Below are 17,453 nucleotides of genomic sequence, written 5' to 3' on the forward strand. Positions count from 1 at the left end.
GATAAGCAACCTACTTCTGCTCAGGCCAGATGATTTACATGGGGGAGCATCTCAAAGTTTCAAGGAAGAATAATGAATAAAAGCAATGAAATATTAAAGACATGACAGCCATGCATAAATAAGCAAGCATCTTTGGAAAACAAATATTTCTCTTTCAGTGTGCCAGCCACAAACAGCAGAGGGGAGTTGAAGTCCTTTGAGGACAGGAAGTGTGTCTTCATTATCCCTACACGTCTTGTTGGCATAGTGTCTATAACAGGGGAAGGTTTCAGAGAATGAAACAAACAAAACCACCAAGGACACCCACTTACTGGTGTGTCTGGGAGCAGGTTTGGCAGCCTTGGCACTATTGATGCTGGTTGAGGAGCCTCTCCTGTGCATTGTAGGGTGTGAAGCAGCATCCCTGGCCTCCACCCACCAGATGCCAGTGGTATTATACACCTGCTCACTAGTCATGGTCAAAAGTGACTCTGGCTGTTGCCAAGCATCCCCTGGGAGTGAAATTGGCCCAGTTTGAGAATCACTTTTTAGAGCTGGAGATAGTCCATAAAACCTCCTGAAGGTTAAGGCGCTAGCATAAATTAACTCCTAGTTATGCTCCCTATTGATTTCACTCAGTAAGTATGATTCTCTCAGAATTGGCAGGTCAGCTGGGGTTCTGAGCCTTTGGTAAGCAATAAAACACTTCAAACACAAGTCAGAATCAAATTATACTAATAACTATTAAACATCCACAACTTAGAGTGTTTCCATATAGCTTATCTCACTTAAACCCACGCTAACTTGTTTGTTCCATAATCATCTCATGGAACAAAGCATACTTCCTTTTAAATGAGAGAAAAACTTAATATTTTATTTTAAAGAAAATGAGTGAAACCAGCCTTTTGTCCTCTTTTCCATCAGCATCCTCTTTAATATGTTTTGAGTGGAGGATCAGTTAGACCAACAGTAAACCTCCAACAGTTGAGCAGACAGTGTCAGACAGTGTTAAACTCCAGTGCTCCTGCTTTGGCCGTGGTTGGAATGTCGGCTCAAGTACCAAAGGGTCACAAGTTTGATTCCCTGTCAAGGGTTTGTACCTAAGTTGCAGGAATGTGTGAGGAAGGCAACCAATTGGTGTGTCTCTCTCACGCCAATGTTTCTGTCTGTGTGTCTTTCCCCCTCTCTCCCTTCCATCTTTCTCTCCTTCTCCCCCCTCCCTTCCACTCTCTCAAGAAATAAATGGAAAAAATATCCTTGAGTGAGGATTAAAAATGTTTTAAAATCCTAGTGCTCCTCTTTCATAACTGTGTTAATGCTGAGAAAATCACTTCACCTCTCTGAACTGCAGTATTTTCATCAGAAAAACAAACAATAGCATATTTATATTAGAAAGTATAGTGCCTAGCACGGTCTAGCTCACTGGCACATAACAAACTGCATTGTTATTCTAAATATAAGTCCATTGAGGCAAGAGGAACTCACCAAGTTTGAGATTCACTCACTGTTTGATAAGCAGCCAGACTACAGTAAATTTTGAGACGTGATGGCAGGAGGTGCTTATCAATGGTGTTGAAATTTAGTTACCAGCTTAAGCCACAGTACCCCTCACTTGGTCTGAGCCAGTGAATGGTATTTTCAATAGCAAATTAGAAATTTTTAAAGGAAGGGTAGTTTCAAATGTTGTATTTGTTATAAACCTCTGGAACAAATGAGACAAGGAAAATGTGGGATATCAGGACAGAAGATGAACACCCATATAGAATGAGGACTGCAGCACCAGCTTCAAAGTGACCACCAGTTATAGCCATTTTCCCAGATCCCTGAGACGTGCCTTATTTAGCACGTGTTTATCAAACAGGTATCTACTGTGTGTCAGGGGATGAAGCTGAGTTCTACCAGTTGCCAACTGTGTGGCCTGGAGCAGTTTAGCAACCTTCACATGCCTCTTCTGTGTAATTGTCATAACCCTACTCTGAGGAGGTATTATGAGGGTTACAGATGTTGTCTGTAACATTTCTGACAGTATCTGGCACATAGATGGCATTCAATCAATGTGTATCATTGTTCTCTGATCTATTTATTCTTACTGAATTAATTGTATGATGTTAAGCAAGAGAGAAGGGAAAAAAAGTATGGTTCTCAACTTGAGCATGCAGAAACACAGTCTCTGATTCAGTAGGTCTGGGTATTTGCGTTTCTATTAAGTGCCCAGATGTGGCTGCTGCTGCTGATTCAGGGACTATCCCTTGAGAACCATTGTTTATTTCATTCATGTGGACCAACTTCTTCCTGACGGTCAAGAATGTGAGATACATGGAACAGACTGACAGCTGTCATAGGGGAGAGAGACAGGACGGGGGAGAGAGGGTGGAAGAAGGAGAAGAGATTAATCAAAGAATGGACACAGACAACAATGGCCAGAGGGAAGCGGGGTGGGGGCTGGGTGGAGATGGGCAAGGTGGGGTAGGGGGAATGAGAACATCTGTAATAGTGTCAACAATAAAAATAGAGTTTAAAAATAGACTTAAAAAAGAATTGAGAGGACAAGATAAATATGTACAGAGGAAATATTAAACTGTTCACCTGATTTACCTGTGATAGGAAGAGGAGTGCTGTGACTTGACTGGAACGTAACCAGGTCCCCGAGGTTTCTGTGAGGTACGCACGTTTGCAGCCAGGCACTTACTGGGTTTCATCTCTTTGCATGGTCTCTGTGCAGCTCCAACGCCAGCCCCTAGACAGAGCTCTCCATCCAAGTCATCTGCATCCCACGCCAGTGACCCTACCACAGATGACATCTTCGAAGAGGGCTTTGAAAGCCCCAGCAAAAGTGAAGAGCAAGAAGCTGTAAGTGACGGGCTTATTCTTTCTGTTTTTGTTTTTCCTTAACAGCAAAACCTCTATAGCTGAAATGGACAGTGCATGAGGAAACCTAAGTAGAAAAGAATGCTGGCTCAGGTGCTTAAGTTCTAAAGGGGTCACTAAGGGGCTTTATGTTCCAATGAGCAGCTAAAAACCATTGTCCTTTTATTAAGTTGTTCTTACAAGTTCTCGCGTTTGTGGGCGCGGTATCCTCTAACTGAAGTTGCTGCCTGCATTAAAATGGCCAATTACTTGTGTGCATGGAAGTGTGCCCAGCTGTCTTATATTTTCAATTGTTGAAAAGGAAAAAAAAAAGTGTTATCTTCTTGTGTTCTAGCCCGATGGATCACAGGCCTCATCCAACAGTGATCCATTTGGGGAGCCCAGTGGGGAGCCCAGTGCTGATAATATAAGTCCACAGGCCGGTAGCTAGATAGCGCAGGTCTGGGTAGGTATCTGTCCTTTTATCTCCTTCATCCTTAAACCATCTGCTTTCCCTTTTATGCCTGTTCCTCATTTTAAAAGTTACATCCCTGATCTTTGTACCATCTCTCCTTGCTGAGCATATCCCTGAATGTTCACATCATCTCTCCTTGCCTGATGTCTGTTTGTCACCTAATTTTTCTTCATGGATGCATGACCTTTGACATATATTGGGAAATAGGGGTAGAGGTGAAGAGTGGGGAATGGCTTTATTATTTTATTAATGATATGTTCGCAATGATTGGTGATGACAGAATGAGGCGTGGTCAACGCTACTTAACGTGGATCCAGCTTCTGAAAGCATCGATTCTGAGATGGACACATTCTGCCCACCCTGATCAATTTCCAGTGAGACATGGTTCCGATGTTTTAATCTGATAAGCAAAGTGTCACTGCATTTGCCTGCACTCCAACCAAACACACTGAGAATCCAGACTAAGAAGCAACAATAAGTAGTGCTTGAAGTAAGACTGATAGAGATGTAAGATCATGGTAGCCCATTGTGTCTAGCCAAAAGGGGCCCTGCCCCCTTCCCAATGGGAAAGGGAAATTCAAAGGCCAAAGACATGCAGCATTCGCTCCGGGGCTCTGCAGTTTATACCTGTACTACAGCGTGTGCTGGCTCCCAGCCACTTCAGATTCCATCAGCAGCTACTTTGAGAGAGGTATGCTCCCATTTACTACAAGTGGCTTTTGGCACTTGAATTTCAATACATCTGATTTGATCCAGAGAAAGAGTTGCTGATGAGGCGAACCTTCTCAGGAGACAGAAATATAACTTGTTACCCCGACATGATTTCTCAGTCACTCCTTGACAAATGTGTTTAATTTTCAGATACTTTCTTAGTTTTCCATAGTGTGGGGGACTGCTAGGCTGTATCCACAGAGCTTCATTTTCTTTAGTCCTGAACAGCGTGGTCAGAACCATTAAAATGGTAAATAGTTTTCACTGTTCATAAATGGATTCTGAGGCTCCCTTGTAATCATTCTCAGGTCACATGTAAGTTATTGGGATGGTTATTGAAAGCTAAGAGTGCTTTGAGAGAGCATTTTGTTAATAGAGTTCATGATCAAAGAACTTAATATATTGTATATTTTGCCCTGTTAGATCAGTACAATAGCACATAATTATACATCATGCCATCCAAAACCATGATCAGTCTTTGCAAGACTGATACCCATCTACACTATCCATCTTGCAAAGCTATTTGGGGAGCTGGTGAGTTAAAGGCAAAATCATGTTCCAGGAAAGAGAAAAGTTGAGTATCCTGGGTGGACTCCTTCGGGAAGAATCCCCAGAAGGTTTTCTACCCCTTGTACATGTGTTATTTCACATGCTCCATCTTGCCTTGAAAATTTTGATGAATGAACTAGAGGTAATGAGCCATTCATCAGGATAACAGCAAACATCATCCTAAAATTGAAGTTCTGCTAGAAAAAAAGGATGACTTGGACCATTTGCAGATCAATGTATCAAACCCTCACATTTATGAGCCTGTTCAGCTTGAGAGAGTGATGTCAGCTGAACTGTCATGTGGGGCTTCAGCCTGTTCTGCATTTGTTGCTCCATCCAGAACCCTAAGCCGTGGCTGAGTTGTGAATGGATGTAGCATGGTGTAGTGAGAAGAGCTTAGGATTTGGAACTTGAGTTCAAATTCTAGCTCAGCTACTTAAGAGCAAGAAGTCTTGGGCAAGAACCATAATGCCTGTTGAGTCTTGGTTTCTTCATCTGCTAGAAAAGGCTTATATTACCCATGATGTTAACTGAGAAAGCATAAGGTGAGTCTCTAGCAAGGAGGCAGACACTCAGAACCTAGCTGAAAACTCAGTTTAAAAATCTGGGTTCTAGAGTGAAACTGTCTGAGTTGAGAATCTGGCTACCACTTACTAGTTCTATGACCTGATGAGGTTTTGTACTGTCTCTGTCTTATTTTGAAAAATTAGGATAAAAAGAGTGCTGCCTCATAGGGCTATTGTTTGAGCTACATAAGGTGATGTTTGTGAAGCTCTTAGTACCATGTCTGACACATAGTAAACACCTAATAAATGTTAGCTGCCACACCATCCCATCACCATCACCACCACCAAAACCAACACCAACATCACTGCCAACACCAACATCACCACCAACACCAACACCAACACCATCAATACCATCAACAACAACAACGTCACCACCAATACCAACAACAACAGCGTCACCACCATCACCACCAACACCACCACTAACATCACCACCAACGCCAGCATCATCATATGTGCTCAATAAATGTAGGTTCTCCACTACCTTGGATTATGTACATTAGACCTTCTTTTAAATAAATTCTACCATAAGGACCCAGGCCATTGGCTGGGAGATTTTGCTTTGTACTTTATATCTTCGGATAATTAACTTTTAACGTGCCTCGGCACAGTTTTGAAGTGGGGAAGGAAAGAAAAACCCACTTCTTAGCTCTCTGACCTTCCCTGTCCTGTAGTCAGAATGACACTAGTTAGGGCCTCACAGGCCTCTTTTCACTTCCAAAAAAAAAACAACACAAAAACAAACAAAGAAACAAAAAACAACAGTCTTATAGTTACATGTAAATCATCATAAGCAGCTCCCAGCTCCAAAGGAGGGCTGGACTCTAATCTGCAATGAAGCAATTTTCTCCCTTTGAAAGCTTAGCCTGGCACTTTTACAATTGCCTATCAAGAATTGCATGCCAAGGGGCTGATGCCAGCCTTGCAGACACCCACCCGGAAGTCCAAATGAGCCTTTCCGGACCTCTCCATCAATAGCAAGCCACGTTTGATTTTTCTGTCTCCATTCCATTCACCGTCCGACCAGCTGGAAATTTACTAACTGCAATTTCTTAGTGCCTTTCCAGGCGTTCAGAGAGGATAACATGCAGGGATGGTTCCATCCGTGGTTTTATTTTCCCCTGTGCCTTCATACAATGGGAAAGCAGGAGTCCTGTCTTCCTTATCACTCTCACAACCATTATCTCCAGCTGTTTTTTTTATTAGAAATACCTGCACAATTCTGAGTAGGCAGGGTGACATCTGTTGATAAGTTAAAGCCGCTTTGCACCACGGTAAGAGGAAACCAAGGGACTCCAGCCTTGAAGGTGGGAGCTTCGGGGCCCATCTCAAATGGCATTCCTGTGTTAGCAATAAAGCGAAATATCTTCAGTTATTTCCTTTTTCTCCTCCCCTTCCACCTGGGAGAATCACGTGTCTTTGAAAGACTGGGTCAATGGGGGCAAAAAAGAACCCAAATAATATTATAATGGCTGGTGTGGGAATGGCAGGTAATTTATACTTCACTGATGTGTTGCTGGACCAATTTTAAGGGCAAAATGTTAGCGTTTGAGGAGATGAAAGAAAAATGAAAACATTTATTTGGTTTAATGGCTAAGTAAATAAACTGCCTATCAGACTTTCCCAGCTGTCAAGCCAAAGTAGCGTCTGAAACAATAGGGAACTGTTTGCTCTGTCTCCCTTACTAACAGCAGATATTGCCATAAATAACAAGCTGCTGTCGTTTTTTAATACTGATCTTCATAGCAGGAACCCAAGACATATAAAATAATACCTGATGGATTTCTAGTGTTCGAGGGAAAAGAAAGCTGAACTTCAGATGCTCAGAGAAGAAGAATCATAAAAAAAGAAAAAGAAAAAAGAGGAAAAGGAAAGAAGGAGAAGAATAAAAGAAACACAGAGTTCAGGGAACTTGGGTCTGAATGATGGTTCCAAAGCAGATGGCTCTAGACATATAACCCCTCTAAACCCTGGTCCCTCATATGGGTAAATATGGATAATTAGAACAGCTCCTCCCAAGGCTTCCCAGAATCATACGATTTCATGAATAAGAAAGTGCTTTGCAAGCTTTGAAAGTACAATATGTGTCTTCAGGATGATTATTACTATTCTGTTTTTGAGTAGAACCAAACAGCAGAGTCTTAAAACAGAAAGCCACAGGAGCAGAAAATAATCCGCCCATTCCACAGGCACGGGACTTAGAGGGAAGTCCAACCCACGCCATCGGGAAGGCTCAGGCAAGAGATGTGAAGGGTCTGGCTGAGGGCACCATCGGCCAGGATGGGAGGTAGGCTTTGGGCCAAGAGATACCTAAAAGATGACATCCGGAGGAGATTAAGACTGAAGGGAAATGGGAGGAAGGGGACTTAGTCTAGAGTTACCCCAGGCTCCTGGTTTTGAGGCCTAGGTGGTACCAATCCCTGCACTAAGGTACATAAAACAACATGCTTGAGCAGAAAAAGGCAGGTTTAGTTTAAGACCAGAGATCCTGGATGTGAGACTCTGGAGGTCAGAAAAAGAAAACCAAACAGGAGATCGAGATTGCAGCATGGTTTTAAGTCATGTGGAGTAGTGGGCACAGCTAGAATACACTGTTTGCCCTGTACTACCAGCCAAAGGAGCTGGGCTAGATGGGGGAGTGAGGAAACCAGCACAGTAATGGGATCAGACCTGGGCTGCCCTCCTGGCTCTCCACCATCTCCCCTGGACTTTGGGCTAAACAGTCATCAGATCTGGAGGCTTCAGTGTCTGCCTGTAAGACAGGAACTGCCAGCCTGAGGGCCCTTCTTGCTCTGACACCTACACGTGGTGGTGGAGAGGGCAGTGGCTGGATGTGCTTCCAGGAAACTCCAGGAAAAACAAATCTAATTGATAATGGTCAGAAGCCCATCAGTGGTTGCAGCACCTGAGTGAGAGGTGGACTGAGAAGGACACAGAGTTTTTAGGGTGAGGAAATGTCCTACTTGATTATGGTGGGTAGGCACACAGGTGTGTACATTTGTCAAAACTCATCAAACTGCATAGGCAACATAGGAACCTTTCATTGTATGTAAATCATACCTCAGTGAAACTGATTTAAAAATCAGAATCGGTAAATTCATAGAAATGGAAAGTAGATTAGAGGTTACTAGGGCTTGGAGATAAAGGGGAATAGGGTGTTACTGTTTAATGGGGACAGAGTCTGTTTGGGATGAAGAAAAGAGTTTTGGAAATAGTGGTGATGGTTGCACAACATTGTGAATGTAACTAATGCCATTGAATTGTATAAATGATTAAAATGGCAAAAGCTACGCCATATATATATTACCACAAAATTTTTTAAAGCTAAAAAATAAAACCTAGTTATATTCCAGGTCTGCTTTGTGCTGGCTGAGTGACCTTGGGCAAGTCACCAAACTCTGGGGAGCCTTGCTGCTTCTCTGTAAATGGAGATGGGATTGCCCAGGGCACAGCCTCAGTGTGATGCCCACGTGAGATCACGAATGTGATACAGAAGAGGCCTTTAAAGACTGCAAATGTTTCTGTAAATGTAAGCTGTTATCACTCTGCGGTTCTGCCTGGCTGCTGTACGTGAGCACATGATTCATACTTGTGTTCTGCTCTGCAAGTATGTGGAAGTCTCTGTTCTCCACAGGGTCTGCAGCCAGATTCCTCAGATGAATGCATATTCTTTCTGCCCAGTTTCCTGGTCTGATCCACAGACAGTATTAGGTTTTATCACAGAGCCCGGTTGTAGCGGCTGTTACATGCTGTGAAGGAGAAGCCACCGACAGGTGATTTTAGGCCTAAGAGCATCTTCTGCAGAGTAAACATAAAGCCACGGGCCAGACATATGGAAACCTAGTCTTTCTTAGAGACTGCCTCCTCTGTGCTAGGCAATCTCGGTGTATTTTCCCCTTTAATGCTCACAGCACAGCTCACAGAGAGGATTTCTAGCTTCATTTGACAGATAAGGAAACTGGCTCTCAGATGGCTAAGGGACTATCACAGAGTCCTATGGGTACTAAGTGGGTAACAGTGAGAAAGAAGATGGCAGCCTGGCAGCCAGGAGCCCCACCCTCACAGCGAGGCCTTGGTGCTCTGTTGACTGTGAACTAACTAGTTCACTGATCATCAGCGTCAGACAAGACCACTCTGTGACCATGATGGTCAAGACAAGATCACTCAGTAGCCATGGCCCAGGAGAGGCAACATAAGCATCGTCCACAGTATAAAAATGACCAAACAGCCTTCTCTCCTCCCTTTAACCTTGCTCTGTTCTTTCTACCCTCAAGATGAGATTTATTAAAATAATCATAGTCCTGCTTCCTAAGGGCATCCACCCTAGAGAAAAAAACACTTACATTCTTGGCTCTCCCCCAAATCATCTAACATAAGCCCAAGCCTGTAATAAGCCCTTCCTAAGGTCCTCTTACACAGATACCGAGGCTCCCTTGCTGCAGTGAGTAATCAGCCCAGCAGGTTCCACTGCAAGTGTGTCCCCAGGGGCCTCAGGCTGCAGGGAATTGGCAGTGGGGATACTAACTAGATCTGCCTGATTTCAAATCTGCATGCTTTCATCCCTTCACTGCACTCCCAGCAAACAGGGAAGTCAACTTAAGTCAGAGATTGGTTAGTTGGTTTGGGTTTTATTTGTATTGTCTGGTTTTCCATCTACTTTATTGTCCTCTAGAAATGAAGATATTAAGATGCCAGGCCCAATTGAGCTTAAAGTTCATGAGGATTCACCAGCTCCTGATAAAAGAAGAACTGCTCATTCATTCACTCACATCCTCAATCTCCCTGTTGTTAGCAGGTGTGCTGCCCATGTTCCAAGTTCTCACTCAGCCTCTGGGATACTGATGTGAAGGGGGCACTGCGGCTCACTGTGTAGAGGGTTTAGGAGCTACATGGTGGCACTGTAGACAGAGGTCTGCACAGAGCACTAGAGAGTCCAGGAAGCCATTATATTTGAAATGATTCTGAAAGAAGGGAATATCAGGTGCAGGACAAAGAGAGGCCCAAAGGCAGGAGGAACTGCCTGAGCAGAGTCTCAGAGGTGGGAAAGGCCTGCCTTGTCAGGTAGACCAGAAGTACCAGATGGAAGGGGGCATAGGAGAGAGTGAAGCCATATTATTGGAAAGGCCTCCTGTGCCATCCTGAGGCATTTACATTATCCTTGGGGTAATAAGGAGTCAGGAGGGTCATTTCAAGCAGGAGACTGGCATGACCAAATCCATTTCAGAAAGAACATTGTGGCAGAGGTGTTAAAAAATGAAACATTTTTTAAATCCTGCTATACGTGACCTGATGGTTGAGTCTGACTCGTGGTCTGGAAGGTGCATTTATTAGCTCTAATGGACTAGGATACTAATGGGTCTCATGTGCCCAGCAAAGGAGCTTTGGCCTTGCCCTGCGGGTAATGGGGAGGCTTTGAAGGATTTGAAGATGTGGTCAAATCTGCCCAGTGAAAACAAAAGACACCAGCGTGCTATGCTAACGTGTGATTCCATTTAGACATTTTGGAATGTTGAAAACAGCCTCAAGACCCTATCGTGACCTTGTGGGAAGTCAGGTTGGAAATTTCTGGGTCAGGTGGTTTCCAAGCTCCCGCAGCTCTGACAGTCTAAGATGCAGTAACAAGGAAGGCCAAGCTGCTGCCCAAATGGATAATGCATCACAGTGTCAGACTTTGGGACGATCTGCGGCTTGGGGTTTCCACGCCACTGCTCCCCTTCATTAGTGGGGATAATTGAGAGTTGACTGCACTCGTTACCGCTGTTGTGATGGGTATTTGAAGCTAAATTCCAGCAAGCAGGGGACGTGTGAATATTTATCTCAGCTGCAGGAAGTTAATGCAGTGTGGCATTAATTACCCCATCTGAGCCTGCTGTCTTCTTCGGTTTTAGGGTGTCATTCTCTGTTGAATAAATTAGTTCCAAACTTAGAACAGAGCACATTGTAGGGTGAGATCAAAGCAGCCTGAATTCTGAGGGCATCCAAAAAGAAGGGTGGGCTGAGGAAGTCTACTCAGAGAAGGTCAAGAGGCATCCTGATAGCCTGGCGTAGGCGCAAAAATGGCTTTTCCCGGGATTTGTACTTGACAGCTACACCTTGGCTCACCCCAACCCCCCTTCTTCCCTCCCCCTCCCCCCCCCAAATTACAAACACACAGGAAACGAACAAGTTTACCCTTACAACAGGTATTGGAAACATTTCAAGATGTTGACAGAGAATAGATTAGGTGCTTAATAAATCATCTTGCTCTAGATCTTGCTAGATTAGATTTTGAGAGAATTAAAGCCAAATTAGAGTGTTTTTAGTAAAGAACGTTGATATTGTATCGTAGTCATTCATTAACTCAACAGACTTTTATTGCACACATACTGTGCTAGATTCACATTTAAAACCGGTTTGGCTCAGTGGATAGAGCGTCGGCCTGCGGACTGAAGGGTCCCAGGTTCAATTCCGGTCAAGGACATGTACCTTGGTTGCAGGCACATCCCCAGTGGGGAGTGTGCAGGAGGCAGCTGATCGATGTTTCTCTCTCATCGATGTTTCTAACTCTCTATCTCTCTCCTTTCCTCTCTGTAAAAACTCAATAAAATATATTAAAAAATAAAATAAAGTAAAAATTAAAAAAAAAATAAATAAAATGGCAGAAGGAACCGGTGAGTGGTAACCAGAAGCAGGGTGTGGAAGAATGGGCCTCCATACTTTGTCATTGGAACTTGGAAGAAGAATTGCATGTTTTTGTTATGTTTAAAGGACAGAATAAAGTCCCATGAATGTAAAGCATTGGGGAACAAATTGGTTCTCTTGTACATTATGAAATAGGGTGCCTGGAAGGCTAGGAGGGGCCTTCTCCCTGGAAGAAGATAAACATAATCCTATATAATAAAAGGCTAATATGCAAATCAACTAAACAGCAGAACAACCGGTTGCTATGACGCACACTGACCACCAGGGGGCAGACGTTCAATGCAGGAGCTGCCCCCTGGTGGTCAGTGCGCTCCCACAGGGGGAGCACTGCTCAGCCAGAAGCTGGGCTCACGGCTGATGAGCGCAGTGGCAGTGGCGGGAGTCTCTCCTGCCTCCGCAGCAGCACTAAGGATATCCAACTGATGGCTTAGGCCTGCTCCCTGTGGGCTCTCGGACTGCGAGAGGGTGCAATCAGGGCTGAGGGAACCCCCACCCCCGAGTGCACGAATTTCGTGCACCAGGCCTCTAGTAAGTGTATAAGGAAATAGCCTGGATCCTATTCTCAGCATGGTTACTAAGTAACCCTGTGACGTTGGTGAAACAAAACCTCTCCTCTCTGGGCTTCAGATTCCTCATCTGTAAAATGATGGATCTGGACAAGATTATCTTTTAGTCCATTTCAACTTTACAATCAAGATGAACAATGCGATATATGAGACACAGGAGAGGCAGCACAATGACCCTGAGATCACATACCTCCCTGACCTTCCATTTTTATCTGCAGAATGAGGATGGAAAGAATAAAAGCTATTCTTAGAACTCTTAGGCAGATAAAATAAGACATGAGGGAACTTGATAAACTCCAAAGCACTCTATACACTACAGCTTGAAGAGTTGGACCCTTTTTTATCAGCTGTTGTAATAGACTAGGGAAAGTACTGGACCTACTTTTAAGTCTCATCCCCCAAACTCACTAGCTGTGTAACTATGCGCAAATGACTTAACTTTTCTGTGCTTGATTTCTCATTTGCAAAAGAGATCAAACATCTGCCTTACATGGCTATTGTGTTAAATTAAAAAGTCAGTGTACTCTAAAATGCCTACTGTGCTAGACACACAGGAGGGGCTCACAGGATGCCGTTTCAATGTGATAGTTCAAGAAAATAAGCAAATAAAAAGGATCCACTACTACTTGCATGGCAGGATACAGGCTAATGTATAATATATGGCATAATTAGGGTGTAGCCATGTTTATTTAATTCTGGAACAAACATCCAATAGTGGCAGCACAAAGGTCAGTTTTAATGGAAGGGCCTATCTATGGTATGCTTAAAACCAGAGCATTGATCTAGTCTTGCTTGGCTAGTGTATCCCAGGCCTTTGACATGAAGTCCTGAAGTGCTTTAAACAAGGCCAAACACCATTTACCACCTACGTTTGGATGGAAAGGTTGCTATGTTCTATACAGAACGCCTTGTGTATGTATGTCTCAGGACAACTCCAATGTGCGCAGGCAAAGGTCTGACCCAATCTGAAACAGCAGATGGAATGGAAACAAGTCCCATAAGTTTTTAACTAAGATCTAAAGGCACAATTGCTGTTTCCCTTGCTGTGAAGTGTGCCAAGTCATCACTGCTTAAAAAAACCAAAGGGCAGGTCGAAATAGAATTTCAACCGTATCAAGAGGACATTCATAAAACTGTGTTGAAAAAAATCTCCACTTGAGTCATTATAATAGATACTATTTTCTGAAGACTTGTTATGGCCAAACACTGTGTTTAGATGTTTTATCTCTAATCCTTCAAAAGCCCTACAGGATAAACAGTATCATTCCCATTTCATGGTTGAGTCTCAGACAGGATAAGTTACTTGTCCATATCACACAGCGTGTTCAGCTCTCTCTACTATATCATGCTATTTTCCTAACAGAGAAATCAGTCTCACTTGAAAACCAAGGACAAAACAGGGTGAGTAGTTCTTCCTGATGATTAAAATAAGTTGCCAAAATGATATGCACCATGATCAAATACTCAAAAAATCACCTAAGGTCATCCATCATACATTGTCACCTTTCTGTTCTAATCCCAAATTCTCCTTCCCAAGTTGTCTCAGAAATTCCTATCTGAAAAAGAATGGGTCTCACTTTGTCCCTCTGTCCCTAGGAGCTGGAGCCTCTCTATGCGCAGATCCACAGACCTAAGAAATAGCATCAATGCGGGCTCGTGGCGGGTGCTTCTTCAAGACTAGCATGGAAATCAGCATCGCGACAGGCTCTTATATTCTTTCACCTCACTTCATCCCACAGAGAAATTCATAATTGCCCAATGGAACTTTTTTGGAGGAAGGAACTAAGAGTTTTTGGCAACCAACAGCAGATACCTATGGCAGCACAACAAAACAAGGACACACAAAGTATAAGAAAATTATACCCAACGTTAAATCACAAATCAAGCAAATGCTTACCCAACAAACATTCTGAGCTCTCTTAATGTGGATTGAGAATGACCCCCCTCCCCAAGTATGCAAAATCATAATTCTCTTTTTATTTCTCTACATGTTACCCACTGTAGAGACGTCAAACTTGGAGTGATAGGCCTCAGAGTCTTACAGCAAGTTTGGCACTGACTTCTTTGAGGCAAAGGAAGAGGTCCTCTGTGACCACACTCTCATCATCCATATGCCTTTTGACATGTGATGATGTTACATTATCACTGCACAGGGCCTGGCCTGCCATTTTCTCCCTTTCCTTCCTTTGTCATGTTTGAAAATTAATGGGTGTACAAATTTTGTATTGATTTTGACTTTTTTAAGACATTGATGAAGAAACCTAAGTGGGGGAAAAAAGTCTCATATGAATGAATTAACTTGAAATCGCAAGACAAATAAGTGGTTGATAATTCTTTATGATCAAGAATGTTGCCAAGACAACCTTTTAGCTATCTCTGCATCCTGGTGAAGAAAGACAGCTTTCTGTTTGAACCCTCATTCTGTGAGTAGGAAAGGACATCAAGTCCCATTGATGAGAAAGATGAAAAATGCATCTGATTTCCTAAGAAGCTCTAAATTCTAAGTACAATGAAACAATATTTTTTATTTTTCTGATCTCTTGCTGCTGTGATGCTATGCAGACAAGTGTCTTCTCCACGTGCCATTTTCAAAGAAAAGTCATTTGCCAAATAATTCTGGTATAATCCTGGTAATGTGGCCCTGGATCTTAAAAACTGACTTTCTCATGGAACAATGGTGGCGTGAGTATTCAGAATAACAAACTGATTCTGTGATCATAATGGTTCATCTCTATCTCTTTTTGTACATCAGAAAATTCAAATGGGATTTTTATTTTATAACTTGAAGAAAAAAGAAACCTTACCATTAAACTCTTTAAATATTTAAGGGAAATGGCTTTAAGGAGTTCTAATGAAAAAAAAATTGCCAGGTGTTTTTCTTTTTGTAAATATAAATGTTAATGAAAATGCTTTTTAACAATGCCATTACACTGTAGAGAAGGTAGCAGATTGAGTGCAAGATGTGACAAGCGTGATGGATGGGGCTGGCTTTCCAGATGTTACTCTGGAGCATATGGGAGGAGGCTGGAGTTCAGGGACAGCTGGTAGCAGCAGCTGGCCAATCAGCAGCTAGTGAACAGGAAGGGAGCATGTAACTCCATCATCTCATCTAGCATTTCCACAAGAGTGCCTGCCCTCCGTGTAAAAGAAGAACAAGGCAACTCACATTTTGAAGGTCTATCCTTCAGATTCTAACCCTCCCTCCTGCCTCTCTACTCCCACCTTCTCCCACGGAAATCACTGGACTATTTGTACATGAAACAGAAGAGTTTAAGCTTCCTTTTTTTACATGTATGAGACAGAAAAAGTGTAGTGTTCGGTTCGTATGTTTAGCACATGATTTTCATAAAGAATCTATATATTTTTGCCCTACAGAGAATTGTTCTACAGGTCAAGTGTGTTTTCCGATGTTCCTATGCAGTTACAGTATGTTGAATTTAGTGGTTTAACACTAAGAAGAAAACTTTAAAGAATCATGTGATTAATTGGATTTGAGGGTAATTACTATTATTTGGTTTTAAAATTCAAAAATTAGAATTTATATTGATATGATTAACTTAAATAGGCCTGCGTACTTTGGTTCCTCATATCAATAGAAACTGAAATGCTTTGGAAGAAGGTAAACTTGCTCACAAAAAAAAAAAAAAAATTGATAAGTCCATGTGGTGGTTACTGTTGGAAGCCCAAATTTGACATTATCAGGTCACTGGAATCCAACTTTTTTCCAGTTAGGTAAACTGACCAAATGTCCATTACGGAATCCATGTAAATGTCATCCTAAGGCGAAGGTCTGAAGAACCAGAAAAGTGAGAAGGGCCATTTCCCTCCCTCCATAGATATCACTGTTGGTCCACATGACTCCTCCAGAAAAGTGCATGCATTTTACAATGAAGTCATCTTTTCACATGAAGGAGGAAATGGGAAAGGCTTGAGAACCATAAGAGATGTCCTGAAACCAGTTTGATGGTGTTTTCTGGGGATTTAATAAGATGGGCAGTTCCCATGAGGAAATGGCTTACATTGCTATGTTGTCCGTAATTCAGATTCTAAACAAGTGGTGCTATCTTCTCCCTTGATATGGCTGTCTTGAGTGTGTCTGGCAGTATCACCCCATTGTACAGATTCTTTGGGTTGCTTCTGACACATTTGAAGTGAACCTTGGCGGAGGTCGCTGTATCAGTTAAAAACAATTCCAGAGCCAATGTCATAGCAGAAGGTGAGAGCCCAGTGAACTCACCATTCATTGAATGTGATTGAAAATGTAACTGGCTCTGAGCTTAAAGTATATGGTCCATGTGATGCATTCCACTGAGGGAAATAAAGTCAAGTTGTTAGACTGCCATTCGTGTTATCATTGGCAGAATTCTGATGTTTAACAAGCACTGTTTGGTGAGCTCAGAACCACTGTATCCTATTCCAGGAGTACAGTGGAATTTCCAAATAAGAGCTGAGGTGCCAATACCAAAGGGTCATGGGGAGTCTGCACAGTTCCAGTTAGATTGATAGAAAAATCCATGTGTCCAGCTGTTAATTTATCATCCTCCACTAGCACTAAATTTGTCACTTTAAATTTTGAAACCAGGGAAACGCCACCTGTCATTCTGTTCCCACTCCCCATAGCTCTTCAATCTTTACATGCCGCAAGACTTTTGTGACGATTCGTACTCATCCCAGTGTCTGCTGAAACCCCATCATGTCATGTACCGGGCACCTTCTTTAAAAAAAAAAATGTTTACTCTGTGGGTTTGGTTCATTTCAATTTCTGCGTTCTGACACCTATTTTTTTAATAAAGATGAGAAAGAGAAATGACTGTTGCCGTGCATTTCTAGACCTACTTTAACTTTACCTCAGATGACCGTTTGTTAACATATATGGACACATTATTTTTAACTTTATGTACAATGCATTCAACAGAACAGCGAAATTTTTAGAAATTTTCCATTAATTTCTGTAACACACCATGTAAAACTTACAAATAAACATGTTTGAGAACAACAGCTTAGCCTGGTTTTATTCCACAAGTTTCTACTGGATATTCAGGCGAGGGCTTGAAAGAGGAAATCGCTTCTCTCTAA

General features: G+C 42.5%; 1 protein-coding gene across 7 annotated transcripts in view; it reads left to right on the forward strand.

The window, feature by feature from the left end:
• DAB1 (DAB adaptor protein 1) overlaps positions 1–17,184 on the forward strand; it is a 397,889-nt gene extending 380,705 nt beyond the window's left edge. For 6 of the 7 annotated variants that reach the window (XM_059689406.1, XM_059689407.1, XM_059689404.1 and 3 more), the window contains 3 exons: positions 2,702–2,829; positions 3,182–3,292; positions 13,974–17,184. In XM_059689406.1, coding sequence (XP_059545389.1) covers positions 2,702–2,829; positions 3,182–3,277 — 224 coding nt within the window. In that variant the 3' untranslated portion in view covers positions 3,278–3,292; positions 13,974–17,184. The remainder of the gene's footprint in view (positions 1–2,701; positions 2,830–3,181; positions 3,293–13,973) is intronic. The other variant, XM_059689405.1, reaches the window with a different exon arrangement.
• Positions 17,185–17,453: the final 269 nt, after the last annotated feature.

This window comes from Myotis daubentonii, chromosome 3 (assembly GCF_963259705.1).
Source record: "Myotis daubentonii chromosome 3, mMyoDau2.1, whole genome shotgun sequence".
In the NCBI taxonomy this organism is placed as follows: Eukaryota; Metazoa; Chordata; class Mammalia; order Chiroptera; family Vespertilionidae; genus Myotis; species Myotis daubentonii.